The sequence below is a fragment of the Falco naumanni genome, chromosome 4 (genome assembly GCF_017639655.2).
Source record: "Falco naumanni isolate bFalNau1 chromosome 4, bFalNau1.pat, whole genome shotgun sequence".
Classification (NCBI taxonomy): domain Eukaryota; kingdom Metazoa; phylum Chordata; class Aves; order Falconiformes; family Falconidae; genus Falco; species Falco naumanni.
This window is the reverse complement of record NC_054057.1, coordinates 59,844,413-59,860,982: the sequence shown is the minus strand read 5'-3', so window position 1 is coordinate 59,860,982 and position 16,570 is coordinate 59,844,413. Positions and strand designations below refer to the sequence as shown.

The 16,570-nt window shown below is 50.0% G+C and overlaps 2 protein-coding genes across 5 annotated transcripts; one reads left to right on the top strand and one right to left on the bottom strand.

The window, feature by feature from the left end:
- Window positions 1-31: 31 nt before the first annotated feature.
- Window positions 32-1,290, bottom strand: MRPL55 (mitochondrial ribosomal protein L55). Of its 3 annotated transcripts, none has more exons than XM_040592013.1 (4): window positions 1,232-1,290; window positions 652-750; window positions 292-481; window positions 32-213 (listed from the first exon to the last, which is right to left on the bottom strand). In XM_040592013.1, the coding sequence occupies exons 2-4, from the start codon at window positions 675-677 to the stop codon at window positions 70-72; spliced, it is 360 nt and encodes a 119-aa protein (XP_040447947.1). In that variant the 5' UTR covers window positions 678-750; window positions 1,232-1,290; the 3' UTR covers window positions 32-69. The 3 variants fall into 3 exon arrangements, with proteins under 3 accessions (XP_040447947.1, XP_040447946.1, XP_040447948.1); XM_040592012.1 differs by having other exon boundaries at window positions 1,176-1,284; XM_040592014.1 differs by lacking the exon at window positions 1,232-1,290 and adding an exon at window positions 1,118-1,138.
- GUK1 (guanylate kinase 1) lies at window positions 1,259-15,234 on the top strand. Of its 2 annotated transcripts, none has more exons than XM_040592010.1 (8): window positions 1,259-1,374; window positions 7,959-8,072; window positions 9,809-9,850; window positions 10,945-11,041; window positions 13,058-13,196; window positions 14,117-14,201; window positions 14,522-14,607; window positions 15,061-15,234. In XM_040592010.1, the coding sequence occupies exons 1-8, from the start codon at window positions 1,332-1,334 to the stop codon at window positions 15,094-15,096; spliced, it is 642 nt and encodes a 213-aa protein (XP_040447944.1). In that variant the 5' UTR covers window positions 1,259-1,331; the 3' UTR covers window positions 15,097-15,234. The 2 variants fall into 2 exon arrangements, with proteins under 2 accessions (XP_040447944.1, XP_040447945.1); XM_040592011.1 differs by lacking the exon at window positions 1,259-1,374 and adding an exon at window positions 4,204-4,663.
- The last annotated feature ends 1,336 nt before the right edge of the window (window positions 15,235-16,570 follow it).

The window sequence follows — 16,570 nt, the reverse complement described above, 5'->3', positions numbered from 1 at the left end:
ACCCCTCGCCACAGAAGCGCACCACGACGACTCGTTTCCCAGCTTTATTTCTTTTTTTATTTCAGACCCTCACTTCTTCCAGAACCGCTTATAGGTTTCCATGTCGATGGCCTCAAAGGTCTCCTCCGGCTTGGCCTTCGCCCTGCTGGGGAACTGCCTCCGCAGCCGGGCCTTGCGCTCCTCCTCAGGCAGCGTGCTGCTGTCCAGGGGCAGCTGAGGGGATCGGCGTGAAACCCTCAGGGCCTCGCCTCACCCCCAGCCTCCCCCCTCTTCCCTCCCCTCCTGCCTTACCATGAGGATCTTCTTTGGCTCTTTGTAGCGCAGGTGGATGGTGGAACCGTCAGTCTTGACCAGGAGGACAGGATAGAGCCGGCCGTAGAGCTGCCTGCGGAGGTGGGAGACCGAGGTGCGGTTGGAGTTGTGGCGGCAGGAGGTGGCGAGCCCCGGCAGCAGCCTGGGGCCAGCAGCGAGGCGCAGGGCGCTGGCGGGAAGGCAAAGGGGACAGCGTCAGTCAGGGAGATGTCGCCGTGGCGGGTGACAGGATGGAGAACACCAACCTCCATCACCTCAAGAAACCTGGCCCCATGGAGGCTCCTGCAGAAGGAGCCAGCTGCCCTCCTGGGGCCTCATGGCCGCTGCCACCATGCTCACCTCAGTGCCTGGCTGGCGGCTGCCATCTCGGCGCAGGTGAGCGAGGGCAGATCCTCCGTGTAGGCCCCTGGCAGGTGGAGCACGAGGTGCGGCAGCCTCCTGGGGGACACGGAGCTCTCCTGGGCTGCCCATGAGGCGATGGTCCCATGTCCCCCTCGCAGCACAACCCCCTCAGGGCCCCCCTCCATCACGTATCAGCCCCATGATGGCTCCCTCTGCCATGGCTCGGCCCCATAACGGCTACCCCCGCCCGCGTCATGGTTCAGCCCCAGGATTACTCCCCCCGCCCGCGCCATGGTTCACCCCCACAATGGCTCCCCCCACCCCCATCGTGGTTCGGCCCAAGACAGCTCCCGCCCCGCTCCCCGCAGTGGTTCAGCGCAGGGTGACGCCCCCATCGGCTCTCCCCACCGCGCTGTGGTTCGGCCCACCGCGCCCCCGCTCCCCGCCGCGGCCTGGCCCAGACCTGCCCGTGCCCCCCCCGCAGCCACCATCACGAGTGCGCCCCCCCGCCCCGCACTGACCGCTCGCCCCCCCCGCCCGGCCGCGCTCGTGGGCTGTCCCGCCGCCCTCCGCTCACGTGTCAGCGCCCTCCGGTGACGTCAGGGCGCGCGGCGGGAGCGCGGGGGCTGCTGGGATCGGCACCCCCTCACACACGCTCCCCGCCCCCCCCCACCCCCATGCGCTGGCGGCGGCTGCGCGGCGCCATCGCCCGGGCGGCGGGTGAGCGCGGGTCCGGGCGGCCGCGGGGTGCGGAGCTCCCGCCTGCCCTGAGGGCCCGGCCCGGGGGGAGCCCGGCCGCCCGGGGCGCCGAGTGCCGGGGGGGAGCCCTCGGCTGGGGGGGACTGGAACCCCCTGTGGGGGGGGGGCCTTGGCTGAGGGGGGCGGGGTGCTGTGCCTTTGGGGTCCATCTGCTGAGGGGGGGCGGGGGTGCTGAGCCTGAGGGGTTCCTTGGCTGAGGGGGGCTGGAACCCTCTGAAGGGGTGCCTCGGTTGAGGGAGGCCAGGACACCGAACCTCTGGGGGGGGGCCCTCAGCTGAGGGGGGTCCCTTGGCTGAGGGTGGCTGGAACCCCCTGAGGGGGGGTCCCTCGGCTGAAGGGGGCCAAGGCTGCAGAGTCCCTCATGCAGGGTGCTAGTCTGGGGGTGCTGTGCCTGCCACAGAGGCCCCTGGCTGGAGGAGGGAGCTGAGCCCCAGCAGGCCTGGGGGTGCTGAGCTACTCCATCACCCCTCTGAGTACTGCATGTGCCACTCTGTCCGCATGCGGTGGCAGTGGGACAGACTTGAACCCCACCGGGCTGCCCCTGGGTTGGTGGTGTCCCTTCTCTCTAGCCACACCAGGTCCCCATCGTAGCGCTGCTTGGTGGTGGCTCTTGAGATGTCCAGTCCCCCCTCCCTGCTTAGATAATCTGAACAAGGATTTGTGCGCTGTACCGGCTGGGGTTTGTGGGTACCGTGCAAGATGGTGAGGTAACACCGGGCTTTGGGGTAAGCACCCTTCAGGTATCCAAGAATAAATCTCTGTGTGGTGAAACCCAATGTACATGTGGGAAAGCAAATGGCAAAACCACACTTGCCTGAGCTTCCCCCCCTGTAGAAATTTACCCAGGTGGGTAAGCTGGCCAGTGGGTTGGTTAAACTGGTCCAGTTTTGCAGTAGGACACAGTCTTGGAGTGGCTCTTGGCTTCATCTGTGGCCTGGCCCTAGATGATTTCTGCAGTGACCTTGAGCAAGCGGTTCTTGTTCCTTCAGCCGCATCATTGCTCCCTGCAAAGAGGGCAGTGCAAATCAGTGGAGGGTCTAATTAATGCTTTTTAGGTAATTGTTTGCAGGGAGAAGGTTGCTGAGTGTTCCTGCCAGCTCTGCTTAATGCAGTGGGGATGCTCTGCATCTGTTTCAGTACTGCAAATAATTCCCTTTATTTAAGCAACCCACTGGCTGTCAAGCTAGGACCTCTGAGCCCAGCTGTCCTGAGGGACATCCTGCTCCTTGCAGACGTAGAGATGTTTGTTAAGTGTTTGCCTGTTCTCAGATAATACTAAATTGCCTTGTGTTGCTGCAGCTGGCCAGGCTGGGTTTTCGGAAAGCATCCCCAAACAGTAAGGTGGGAGTGGTGGCTTTATAAGGAACCTGCTAAAAATAGGGAATAGGATTATAATCCTAATCTGTGAGACCTTTCTTGAGGCTGCAGGGAAACTGTCCTTTAATCTTCTTTTGTACTCTGTAAGGGGGGTTTACCTTCTCTGTAAAGCCTCTGCTAATCAGCATTAACTTTCTTTAACTCTTGTGGTGTCTGTCCTTTGCTTTACTGGTTGCATTGCCACCTCCCAGTTAAAATCCAGGGCAAATTTAGCAGACAGGAGCAGACCAAGAAATGTTCCTCACCCTACTGGCAATCTCCTGCATCCTCCTTCAGTGAGCACCTTGTCTTTTTGCAGCCCAGCAGGGTTTATGTGGCTGTTTGTCCTCTGTCCCAGGTGTGACACCTCCCCAAATATCTGGCTGGTTGACTCCGGGCCACTGTGGTTTTGGTGATACGTGGTGGTTTGGCTGGATCCAAAACCATTTTAGGAGTAACCCAGTGGAAGTGAGAGATGCTCTGGGCTAGGTGTTTGCGGATTGGCTGCTCTGAAAAATGCCAAAATCGGAGCAAGGGAGAAAAAAAATTGAGCTTCTGCTCAAAATAAGTATGTACTTATAATGTTACTGTTGCAGGCAGTTTGAAAATGTGACACATGGGTGTCTTGCTGGGCTGGGAACAAAACAGGAGATCTGTATCCGCCAGATCTGGTTTCTCAGGCTTTTTTTGTGTGCTTTACTTGTGGTTTTTGAGGGCTTCATGTTTCCAGAGGGAGCGGATCTGTGTTTGACAGGGCTGGGGGAGCACAGAGAGAAGCCTGGTGAGGGCTGTAATATCAGTGTGCAGACTGGCTCGTCGTTAGGAGTGATTCCTCGGGGTCAGGGTGTATGTTTAACTAAATCTGGTGGAGGTGAGGGCACCTGCTCCCACGTCTGCGCTGCTCACGGCTTGAGGCAGTGATCATCTCTGTTTATGCTCCCAGGACATGTTCTTCCTTCCCCCCTCCAACCCTGAGCAGCCACCCCCAAAATCCCACACCATGCCAGGTAGTGGGCGCCTTCTAAAAATGCTCTGTGGAAGCTGTTTTTTTGCACTGCGTTGGCACAGATTCCCAATATGCCAGCTGGGTGTTTGCTGTCTACCACTCACGAGGGCCCAGCCCCTGCATCTGCTAGTGGAAATGGCTTTTTTTTTTTTTTTTCCCTTACAAGTTTTGTTTTCCTCTGCAGCTCTCCAGCAAAGGAGAAGGGACACATTTGGATGGAAGCAAGAGGAAGTATCTGCAGGCCTCTTGGTTTATTTTTAGCTTGTTTCCCAAAGAATTGAGACCTGTGGTGGCAACCTGCGTGTCTTTTCTTACTTTAGTTCCGAGTATTTGGGGGGGGGGAAGGGAGTAAGGCATCTCCATCTTGCCCTGATGCCCCACCAATGCTTTTTCAGGCAGAAAAGCAGCAGCAGCACCCAGCCAGGGTGGCACAAACCCTGAAGGGTCCCACCACAGAGCTTGTGGGATGTGATCCGTGGAGGCTTGGGTGCAGATCCACGTGGGCAAGAGAAGGGACCACCCTGTCGTCTTTGTGGTGGATAAGTAGCCTAATAGTTGACCTGAGGCGAAGCAGTGGCTGCAGAGACAGGTTGTGCCGTTTGCCAAAGCACCAGGCTGGCACGTGCCAGCACCAGTCAGCCTGTTAGGGATGTTTGACTGCAGCTTTACTGGCTGGGGAGAGCAGGGAGCGGAGAAGAAACCACGAGAGCAGATTAAAGACCATTGGATGATTTTCATTGGCCATTTTAAAATTACGGCTCAGTAATTAAGGCTTTAGGCAGCTCACAAATAGCCCAGCTTCCTACCGGCTCACTCGTGTTGTCAGCTGTCGCTGCTGTGAGGAGCTGGACTTTATATAGCTTGGCTGAAAGGGAGTAAAAGCAAAAGGTAAGGATGCACTGGAGCTTGCTCCCATTCAGCGTTCTGCCCATTCCTCTTACCCCTTCCGACTTTGTCCAGGGTGGAATGAAGTGATTATAAGTTATTTCAGCAGCTTTAAATTCTCCTTTTCCTATCGGTGCCTGGTAAAGCACAGATGAAATTTTGAAGGGGAAGAGAGCAAAGCTCTTTTCCCTCCAGCTGGGATGTGAGCATCCTGGCTGGGATCTGCAGGCAGGGGCCGGAACTTGTGCATGTGGAACCTGTTGGCACAGCTGGATCATGGTAGAGGGGAAACTGTGGAACACCGGGACACAGTCTGTGCGGGCATCCAGATGTCACGGGCGGAGGCTTTCAGTGGCAGCTGAGGAAGCCAGCGTGTGATGAAAGAGTAGCGTTTGAGAGCAGGCTTGTTGTGAACGTGTTGATAAATAACTCGGGATGTCTAGCCTGGAGAACAGGAGGCTCAGGGGGACCCTCTTGCTCTCTACAACTACCTGAGAGGAGTTTGTAGCAAGCTGGGGGTCAGTCTCTTCTCCCAGATGACAAGCGATAGGATGAGAGGAAATGGCCTCAAGTTGCACCAGGAAAGGTTTAATTTGGATATTAGGAAAAATTTCTTCAATGAAGGGGTTGTCAAGCACTGGAACAGGCTGCCCAGGGAGGTGGTGGAATCACCATCCCTGGAGGCAGATGTGGTGGTTAGGGACATGGTTTAGTGGTGGGGTGGGCTTGGCAGTGCTGGGTTAACAGTTGGATTTGATGATCTTAAAGGTATTTTCCAACCTTGACCATGTTTCCAACAGAAGACCATGTTTCTATGATCCTGTTGAAGTGTGCTGGGATGACTGGGGGGTGCTGAACTTTGTGTAGCTCCTCTTTCTCCTCTGGCGTGGTTTGCAAACAATGGTTAGGGCTCACCCGGTTTATTTCTGTGGGCAAGAGGAACTGGCGGGTGCAGGAGAAAGGGAGATGCTTTGGACAACTTGGCAAGGGCTTTTCTGCTTCCTTGCCGCAAGTGCTAAACAGCATTTCACTGGTGAGGAGGTGCAGGAGGGCATGCTTTCTTCTCGGTATTGAACATATAGGCAAACCCTGTGTTATTTGGAAATTATCAAAGCTCAACGACTAAGGGAAAGGCAGGACAGGTCCCTAAGAGGACTTTCTAGTGTCCTCGCTGTGTTTTTTGGATGATGGAGCCTAATCCAGCAACGTGGCCGTGCACATGTGATGGGACTGGTCCTCTGAGGGCTCTGAAGAATGTCTGATCTGGTGGATCTCTGGGGCTGCAGCACCTGGAGGTCATAACAGCAAAAAAAAAAAAAAGTTTCCTTTTGGGTGGTGGTTGAACATGAGTGGTTTTATGCCCATGTTAGCTGATGCTGGCATCTACTTAGACTTTGTGGTGTTTATCCTTTGTACGGGCTTGGATAAGCTTGGTCAAGCAAGTATAAAGGATCCTAGGGGAACTGAGGGAAAACTCATAATTTGTTAGCTGTAGTACTGCCTGATAGATGTCTGCGTGATCACGGAGCTCTGCAGGAGGGATTTAGGGATAAGGAGGTATCCAGTCACGCAGGCTGGGGTCAGGGAGGCAGCCTGGCTAGATTAGCCTGCTGCACGATGCACGGCTGATTTTGTAAGAGATGGCGTTTGGCTTAAGGCTGTTTAAAAAGTGCTTTGTAAGGTCGGAGTGACATTGCTATGATCTAATTTAAAATGGAAAGGTGTTATACTGTCTGTTGGCTGATTGCTCCTGAGGCCACACCCAGACTATGAGGTTAAAAAAAATATGCATTTCCAGAGGCTTTACTGCTTGCAGAAAGTAACTGTTTTTAAATAGGAAGAGTAGGTTTGTTTGGTTTATCCTGCTCTTGTCATCACCTCTGGTTTAGAAGCTGCTGAATTTCTGTTGATGGATGAGGCTCCCCAGTGATACCCCCTGCCCTGTTGTACAGGATTTTCTTCTTTATTCACATGTTGATAATTAACCTTTCTTCCTCTCCAGAGAGGCGGGCATATGAAAACACCTTTTTTCTTTCTGGCTGAAGAAACAACTGCAGAAAGGTCTGTGTGGCCCTAAGCTGCCTTTTTTTTTTTTTCCTGTACGAGGAAACAACCCCTTCTCTGTTGCCAGGAGACACCTTGAGCTGGAGCTAGTGCTCCAGGAAATATGGAAATAAACCCCAAAACAAGTTTGTGTCCCAGATCACACCTGTGTTCAGACCACTGTTGCAAGGCTTTGGGGTTTAGTGGTGGAGGACATGCTGGGCTTCTGGGTCCAGACTTCAGTGCGTTGTTTGCTTATGGTAAATAAAGGCTTTGTGTGGGGATATTTGTCACAGGAATGACAGGAAATATTTAACTGTCCATCGTAGGCTTGTAGTTGTACTTGTTAGGATGCAAATGGGCAACACAAGAGCTGTGGTGGTCTCGTGGGCATCCTATCCCTTGCTTGGCACTGCACGTGGATAACACTGGCTGACTGCTGCCCTGTTTTCTTGCCAGCATCTCCTGCAAACTGTCCTTGAGGCCTCTCCCTGTGAGAGGCAAGTGGCTCTGACTATACCTTTGTCAGTAAGGGCAAGTATTAAGCTGGCATTGCTCAGCATGTGTGGATGTCCCATGATGCTCCCAGATGCCACCAGGCATAGACAGCATTTTCCTTCTGTTAGGGAAATTTTTCCCTAGGATTCCTTAGTTCTCTGTCCCAACCCTGGTGACAGAAAACAGAGCTAGGACAGATCTGTCTTGAGTTATCCCAGTTTAGTGGCAGCTGGAGCCCAGTTTCCTCCTCCTTTGGGTTTGTGTCCTATGAGTTTAACCTTGGTCCCTTGAGAACATGTCCCTTGAGAATGAGTGTTCATGCTGCAGTGATAACGTCCTCTATTTGTCTGAGGTATTTGTTCCCCATGTAAGCATTCGGGCCAGCAGCAGGGCAAGGTGAAGCTGTCCTGCTGCCTTGCTGGTGGCCTCTGCTGTCTGCTTTCCAAAACTATAATCTGATTCCTCAGGGCTCCTAATGCAGATCTTTTGCAGCGGTGCTGAGGTGACAGCTCTCGCTATTTGCTGACAGTTTGCTAATTTAACAATTGTTTGAATTTCCCCGGTATTTCCTGCACCCCCAGTTAATTTTTATCAGCCCTAGGCTTGTCATTGCATTTAATTTCAGATTTGCCTGCAGAAACTTGTATCCGAGGGTAAAGAATAGATGCTTGTTTTGTGGGACTGAGCACCCCTGGGAATCCATAGCTGTTTTTTCATGGGTGTTTCTAACCAGATCCGTATTTTTCTGTCTCTCTAGCCATGCAGGGCCCGAGACCAGTGGTTCTGAGTGGCCCGTCGGGTGCAGGGAAGAGCACTTTGTTAAAGAAGTTGCTCAAAGATTATGAGAACATCTTTGGCTTCAGCGTCTCCCGTGAGTATCCATATGTCTCTGGGGAAGTGCAGTGGGAGGAATTCAGGACTGCTAGCTCAGAGCCTGCTTCTGTAGCTGTATTCTTGCCCCAAGTAATGGGCTTCCATGGCTTGTCTGTGTCCTAATCTGTCTGTGGGCTCTTTGGGATGTTTAAATAAGTCAAGATACCGTTTGCTACTGGTACTGAGTGGCAAGTCTTAAGATTTGTACCTCTAAACACAGCTCAGAGAAGTAATGAGATATTCCTGAGTGATTCTTGACCCTGAAAGTAACAAATCTCCCACACAGCTGTACTTCAAAAGCCAAGTCTTTCCATCCACCTGTGGGAGCTGAGAAGGATTTTAATAGCCCCGGGGCTGCACACCAGAGCCTCAGATTTTAAAATTAAAGAGTTTTGTGAAGCCCATCTCATTACTGTATCAGTCAGTGAAACAGTTTGCCTCATCACCTGCATGCATTCCTCCTCCTGCCTTTGCTCTGGTGGTTTGTTGACTACTTCTATGTTGGCCACGAAGGACTGGCCAAGGGTGCTTTTTTTTTTTCTACCTGGGATGGTTCCCTGTAATGTGAAGATAACCCCTGGCCAGCTGGCTCAGTTTGCTCATGCTGGGCTTCAGGCAGTGCTGAAATCCTCCTGTGTCCACAACAGAGTTAAGTGCAAGGAATTTTCTTTGGGCAGCTTGCCTGCTACAATACTAATTTTGTTTCCTTTTTCTTGAGTGACTTTAAAGGTCACCCTCAGAGTCTGGGCTGTGTCCACCATGCATTGGCCTGATTTTCCTTGGAGCTCTGCAAAATGTTTTTAAGTATATCACCAAAATGTTTTTTACTGTCCTAATGCTTTGGATACTGCAGGTGAAATCCTTGCTTTGAGATCTGGATTCATTCCACAATGAAAAAGCAAATACTGGATGCTTAAAAAATTAAGGTTACTGGAGATGAAAAAAAATTATCTTTCCTTTTGTTCCATCCTATGCTCTTGATTCAACTGAACCTCTCATCTCACTCCAAACTAAATGTTATGATTTTCCCCAAGGTTGCATCTTAGTAGATGTTTTTTTCTTAAATTTCCATAGGCCTCTTAGACTTTAGCAAATGATGCTTTATAAAAACTTACAGGTGATCAGAACCTTGTTGTGGTTAGGTTAACTCCTGCCAGTCCCAAATGAAATAATTGGCTTTGCCCTCCGTGATGATCATCAGCTCCTTTTTGGTTTGCAGAGCATGTCTTTAACTTCCTGCAGGGTTCGAAGGCTGTCTGATTTATTCACCTACCTCATGCAGGTGTGTGCCCTTATTCATTAAATCTGGCTATTTTAAGCACCTATGTAGGTGCTGCATGATCTTTTGAAATGAAGATAACTCTGTGAAGTAGGGCACTGCTAATTCCCCTGAACTGAGGCAGAGGTCTGAATAACGTGTCTGGGGTTACACAGGAAGTCTGTACCAGAGCTGAAAACTTAAGCCCAGCCTTGTAAATCCCAGACTGGCTGCTCAGCCTCTAACAATCTTAATTGATTGTTTTCAGATGATCTAGGATTCTTGGATTAAAGACCAATCCTGCATGCCATCATGTGTTAGACACTAGCTGATTCTGGAAGCTTTGATCATTTTAAACAGAGGATCAGTTTACTGCGTGATTGCGTTAATCTGCTGCATATGTGCTTTTATTTCTTTGATACTATTACTTCCTTGGGTCATCTACAAAATTTACAAGGCTGGTTTTTTGCTTACAGATACCACAAGGCAGCCAAGACCTGGGGAAGAAAATGGCAAAGGTGATTGTGTTGCAGTTGAGCCTGTCTCATCGGACTCTGCAAATAATTCCTCTGAAAAATTTAAAGTTCTTATGTGAAGGGCATGCACAAATCCCCTTTAGCAGATAAGTTAATCCTGTGTTTATAGGGTGCATTTCCTTAGGCATACATTCAGTAATGACATACTTGAAAGCATGTATGTATATACGTATATAAATCTGCATATATACACATACTTTTGTGCTTCAGAGTGCCATGCATCGGAAAGAAGATAATGGAGCTGGATGGACTTGGTGGAACAAACCCAAAATTTAATTAAGCAGTGAAATGTAAACAGAAGCAGAGCATGTGCTGCCAGTTTTCTTTTCTAGACACCGTCCCTGTGACTTGCTGGCTGAGATTTTCAAAGCAGGGCTCTTGGTTTAAGGGCCCTGGGCCATACCTGGGCATTGAGTGGCTTGATTATCTGAAGTGCCAGGTAGCTCTGGTGAGGTACCTCAAACGCACACTGCTTTGGGAAATGCAGCTACTTAATGAGATGCCTTTATCTGTATTAACAGCTTCTGGCCAGCTGCTCTTTTGTTTTGTGGTTTGTTTGGATATTTTGGAAGGAATCAAATGAGGTTTGTTCTTAATTTCAAATGGCAGTTTTCACACTGAGGTGAAAGGGAGGTATTTTAACAACAGATAAACATTCTTCTTCATTTCATTTTGATGTTCCCTTTTATCTCCCTCTCTCTCTCTCTCATGTCCCATTCTAGTCTTTAATGCTTTCAAATTAAGGGCCTTGGTAGTCCTGCTGTAATGTGTTCCACACCTGTGGGGAGTGGGAGGCGTTTCCCACTGCACCGGAAAGGGTATAAAAAAGTGGGTACGGCAGCATTTTTGGCCACACAGAAAGCTCCAAAACATTTTGAGCAGGTGTCTGGGCTATCGGTGTGGAGAGGGGTTGCTGTACACGGTAATTAGGAAGTAGATATCTGCAGTCTGCCAATGTTGTCCAAAGCAGATTTTAAGTTGCTTCTCCCCTAAGCACCCATGGGTGTCATTTTGATCATGAACTGTACATTCAACACTGTTAATTTCTGGCTATTTTTCCCGTTTTCCCTATCCAGATTACCACTTTGTGACCAGAGAGGAAATGCAGAAAGAAATTGATGCTGGTGAATTCATCGAGCATGCAGAGTTCTCTGGAAATATGTACGGGACGAGGTATGCAGTTCAGGTGCTGTCGCTGCTGAACCCAGGTGGCGCTGGGACCTGAGATGATGGTGAAGGAAAAAAAATATTTAAACATAGTGACACTGCTTTCCCCCAAACACACAGATTCTTGCCATAAGCAAAGCGTTTCATTTTTACAGCAGGGTCCGTGTCAGCTTTCTTAAGATGGCAAAATTAACTTCTGCAGAGAGTTAAATCCTCATTGTGTCATGAGATTCTTTATAGCCTCCGGTGTTTGAGGGCCGCTGAAGTAGTTCATATGCTTAACGCTTTTCTTGCACAGGGGTGATTTTCACAGACTGTTTGTACTCCTTAATATTTTGCAAGTGCTTGCAGAGAGTAGTGGGCAGAATGGAGGCTACTCTCATTGTCCCTGTGTTACCTGATGGTCTGAACACAGTGAATTCAGGAGCAGAAGCCATAACTGTATTGGCTGGTGTGAAATAAGTATGTGTGCTGCTTTGGTAAAGTGGCTGCTTACAAACAGATAAATTCCATGGCACCCTTGACTGGGGTTAAAGAGTTAGGTGGATTTTAAAATAGCATTGCCCTCGGCATTGGAGCTGATGATCAATAAAACATTAAGCTGCAATGTTAATTAGAAGTCAGATATCTTACGTAATTATTGTGAGAAAATTGTGGTGCTATAGTATAGGACCTGCTAAGGAGGGAAGTTAAATGTTTCTTGAGATATTGAATTAGTTATGTTAAAAAAATTTGCCTGAAATGGTTTTCAGGAAGACTTATATTTCTTAAAGAGCTGAATGTGCTTTTTTGAGATTTTTTTAGAGACAGCAAAGTTTCTGAGGGTGGTTTCCTTATGGAAGGTGCCAGCATAAGGCCGCCGCAGTCTGAACATGCTGTAGGTATAAAACTCTGAAGGAGCAGTTGGTGATTTTGCATTTCAGTAATGTAACTGTTTCAATGTGTCACTCACTGCGGTCACCACAGCTAAGGGCAGCCTTGCAGGGGTCTGGCTGTGCTCCCTCAGAGGCTGATGGAGGAGCACAATCCCCTGCCCTGGCCTTGATGCTTGCAGTATTGCTGGTTTGGCAAGAGAAGGGAAACCTGACAGCTCATCTTCCAAATACCCAGCACCAAGGAGACAACTGAGTTCAGGCTCTTTAAGCCCTGGCTTCATCCTGTGTAGGACAGGTTTCCTTCCTTCACGTGTGTCCTGCTTAATCCAGCTGGCTGCAGTGTGGAGGAGACAGCTGCTCTCTGATGCCTGATGTGTAGGTGGGGTTGATTTTGGTACCTTTTCCTGAGAGTGGGTGCTGAAAAGACATCTTAAGCCAATTAACTTGAAAACTGCAGGAATGTGATACTTCAACCAAATTAAATTATGAGCTCAGGTTTGTTTCTGTCATCTTTGGTCCCCTCTGCATATTAATGCTGTGTGTGCTCCGCCTGTGGTGGTGGCCATGTGAGGTTGGAGGCTGAAATCAACTCAAAGCATCTCAGCGGTAAATTCCCCTACGTTGGGGGAAGAGATACCATCTTTAATGACATACAAGAACCACCACTTAAAACATATTTTCTTGATTTTGCACCTTGTGACTGAGGCAAGTGCATCTCCATCGAGCATCCTTCAGGAGAGTGCATGGGTACAGAAGTTGGTGGATCTCTGCAGGAGGAAAGTTCTCAGTGTTTTTGCTCTTTGGTGAAGGTTGCTCCTGTCTTTGTCAAAGGCAGGAGCTGTACAGACTGTACCCAAGCCACACTGCCCATGGGATAGTCAGACATCCATTTCCACACCTTCTTTCGTGGTTTTGCCAGTCTGTCTAGCAGGAGGCAGCAGGTCCCTGCTCCACCCTGGGAACCCAGAGGACACCTGGGGAAAGAGAAATTGTTTAGCAAGAGCAGGGCAGGTGCTTTCTTCTCTTCTACCACAGTTTGGACACGGGAACCCTGTGAGGTGAAGACCTGCTGCTGGAGGGGGATAGGCCAAGCCACTACTGCTGTGGCTGTATGCTCTGACCCCTTCCCTCTTTGCTCTGTTCTCAGTAAAGGTGCAGTGCAGGCTGTTCAGGCCCAGAACCAGATCTGCGTCCTTGACATTGACATCCAGGGTGTGAAGAACATCAAGAAGACAGACCTGAACCCCATCTACATCTCTGTGCAGCCTCCGTCCATAGACATCTTGGTGAGCGACCGCCTTCCTTTGCCGTTAGGCAGTTAGAGGTAATCAGCGTCTTGCTCTGAAGCGATGGGGGTTCCCCCCTCATTGATTCATCTGTATGTTTTTAAGGGCCGTAGAACAGGTGGGGAGGACATTTCTGAGCACACTGTTACCTCTGCCCAGCCCAGCTCCCCAGTCTCTGGCTCCCAGGGATAAATCTTCCTCTGCTGTTTTTTTGAGTCCCTCCTGTACAGTTCCCACACCTTGATGTGTTTGCCTGTATTGGGTTATTGATTCCATTGCAGCGTGCCCAGCCTTTAAATGCATAAGTTATGCTTAATACTGGGGAGAGAAGGAGCTATTTGTGCTGAAATTTGGCTCCAGCAATTAAAGTTAAACTGAGGGAGGTTGTTTCTCTGCAGCACCAGAAATCCTATACCCCTCTGATCTTGCAGGACCCTGTATAATGACGACTGCAGTGTGCAGAAGTTAAATGACTGTCATGATTCAGAAAGGGATGTGAACACAGACACGCAAGTTGCTGAGGCTGTGCAAGGAGTATGTGGCAGTGAAGACCATGACTCCTGGCTCGCCCTTCACACTCTCAGTAGATCAGTTAGTCTGTATTTCTTGCTGAGTTTGTGGAGGAGGAAGCCAACAGCACCAGGTGCCAGAGCCCAACAGAGAGATTTTGTCTCCCAGGAGTACAGGCAAAAAAAACCCAGACCACAGGATAGGGGGATAAGAGACTGGGAACCCGAGCTCCGGGTAGGAGATCCTGAGCCCAAACTGAGCTTGGCTTCTGGTTTGCTCTGGGCTTTAAATGAGGCCCGTGGTCGCTGGCAGTAGTTAACGGCAGCCAGCGCTGGCTTTTTGGGTGGGGGATGGTTTCTGTGTGCAGCATTTTGAACACGTTTCTTTAATATATTTGTCATTGGGTTTAGGAAAAAAGACTACGTGACCGAAAGACTGAGACAGAAGAAACTTTACTGAAGCGTTTGGCTGCAGCCCGTGTAGATTTGGAACTTAGTAAGTCCAGGGGACTTTGAGTGATGCGTGCAGGGAGAGGGGATGCGTTGGTGATTTAGGAACTGGTTTTTGCATGAATATTTGACTTGTGTTCTCCAAGGGGTGTGTGTGGCAGGGCTTTGGACATTAGCTGAGTTTGATCTAAGCACCATTGTATATCATTTCCCACTGCAGTTACTTGTGGGTAGTTGGCAGAGAAGCGCATTAGCAGTGGCGGAAATCGTAATATTATAATGCCACAGGATCTCGGGCACGCACTGGAGATGACACAGGGAAGAAACGTGGTTTTTTAACTCCACTGTCCTTGTCTCCTTCCCCAGGTAAAGAGCCTGGCCTTTTCGACTTGGTCATTATTAATGATGATTTGGAAAAAGCCTATTCCGAATTGAAGGAGGTACTCCTGGAGGTGAGTCGTTCAGGGCTTTTCTGCCTTGCTCCCCAGGCAGGCATGACCTCTGGGCTGAGCAGGTGAGGGTTTGTCTATAGGCAACCACCAAAATGTGACCTCATATCCATACTTGATCTGGTTTGAGCTGCTGAGTGGCGTAGCTGAGCACAGATCACGTGTGAGTGATGATGCATCAAGTGGCCTAAGAGTGGGAAAGGGATCCAGCATAATACTGGATTAGGGGCAAAATAAAAATACATCCCTGGAAAGTATGGAAGTAGTGTGCTATTTTTTTAAGAGCCTTTTAAGTCAAATTTGCCTTGTCCCTAAAGGTTTGGGTGCAAGCTCTGGGCTTGCTCCCATGATGCTGTGGAGCTGGGCTGAGGAGATGATCGTTTGTGAAGCTGTGAAAACTATGAGTTGTAACCAAGGAGTGAGAGATGCTCAGTTGTTTTACTGATCTCCTTGCAGGAAATCAAGAAGACCCAAGAATCCAGGAAGTCCTGAGCTGAGCCTGCTTGGACCTTTTAACTTTGCACATCATTCCTGAAGCACGTCACACTATTTTATTCTGAGAGACATTCCCTTTAGGCTGATCCTCCTCCCTGGTTACTCTAGGATATTTCTATTAAAAGGAAAGAAAATTAAACCTGGTTGCGCTTGTGTTTCTGTTTGCCACACACTCAGCGTGTGCTCTCCCAGGTTTGTACCTCAGGCAGGTGCTCTGGAAGCGATTGCACAGCATCTGCTGCCAAAGGGTAGAGCTGCTCTGCGAGGCTGTAGAGGAGCTGTCTGGACAGCTGTGGCTCCAGCACATGACTTAGGAGCCCACTGGCAGTATTTTTGGAGGTCCATGTTGTGCCAGTGAATTCTGCTCAATAACAGGGAGCTGTTTAGATTGATGTGACCCCCCCATTTCCACCTGCAGACAAAGGGACTCCTGCCTTTACCGGCACCTGACGTCACAAGTGTTGGCATCCTCTTGTCCCTCTGGTTCCCACTTCCTTTTGCAGATCTGGGTACAGCTCCTCCAGGCGTTTCTGATCGTATGTGCCTGCCACCCTCAGCCTCTGCAGTGTGGTGGTGTGTTGCTGTGGCAGAGCGGCATGTCAGTGCAGCTCGGCTGCTCTAACCACAGTCCTTGTGAATAGACGGGTTTGTTTAGTAAGCCAAGAGGAGAAGGGAATGGTTGTGGGATATGATCTATCTGCTGCCTTTTTTTCTGAGGGAAAAGTACGGTGAGCTTCTCCTCTGCCATCCTGGCAGCAATCTTGTAATTCACATGTGCTTGTTGTTCCACTCAAGTTTAGGTGCAGGTAGATTTTTTAGATGCTCTTATATTAAGATTTCCTTCCTGAGCTGTGAAGCCTTTTTGGTTGATGTGCTTGAGGGCAGCAATAAATCCCTTTTCCTAGGAGGGATCCAGCTGATGTGTAGCCACTGTCCCTTGTACTGGTCTCTGGCTTGAGACGTGGAGAGCTTTGCCTGACAAGGGCTGGAAGGATGCTTTGCACTTCACTTCCCCAGCTTTCTTCAGCCTTAATATTGATGTTTTCATGTAACTTCTGAGCCCTTTGGTCCCTCCAGCAGGTCGTATCCTGAGTCTCCTTGGAGGGGCTGGTTCCTCACTGCGCCCCTGTGTTCAAAGCACCCCAGCCTTTGCCAGAGGTGAGTGTAGGAGAGAGATGAGGGATGTTGCTTCTGGTTATTAACCATCATTAACCATCACCAGGTGGTTAACCTGGTTTTGGGCTGCAGGGAAGGAACAGTTGCGGCAAACAGCTGTGTGTGGCACAGCCACTTGCAGGGTCACTTGTGCCAGAGCCTGTTGTCCTGGCAGATGCAGGCACTGTGTATTTGATCCTGGACAAATGGCAAATCCATCAGAGCTGCCATCCCACAGGTGGTGGCTTCCAGCTGACTCCCCCCGCACCAAACCCAGATCAAGCTGGTGTTGTGCAGGCCACCAACGGCTGGACCA

Bases quoted from the DNA above. Each gene is read 5' to 3' on its own strand.
- GUK1 (XM_040592010.1), top strand. From the start codon at position 1,332: ATGCGCTGGCGGCGGCTGCGCGGCGCCATCGCCCGGGCGGCGG. The intron at 9,851-10,944 runs GTGATTGTGTTG...TTCCCTATCCAG, and splicing joins TGGGGAAGAAAATGGCAAAG to ATTACCACTTTGTGACCAGA. The intron at 13,197-14,116 runs GTGAGCGACCGC...CATTGGGTTTAG, and splicing joins CTCCGTCCATAGACATCTTG to GAAAAAAGACTACGTGACCG.
- MRPL55 (XM_040592013.1), bottom strand. From the start codon at position 677: ATGGCAGCCGCCAGCCAGGCACTGAG. The intron at 482-651 runs GTGAGCATGGTG...CCTTCCCGCCAG, and splicing joins GCCGCCAGCCAGGCACTGAG to CGCCCTGCGCCTCGCTGCTG. The intron at 214-291 runs GTAAGGCAGGAG...CGATCCCCTCAG, and splicing joins AGCCAAAGAAGATCCTCATG to CTGCCCCTGGACAGCAGCAC.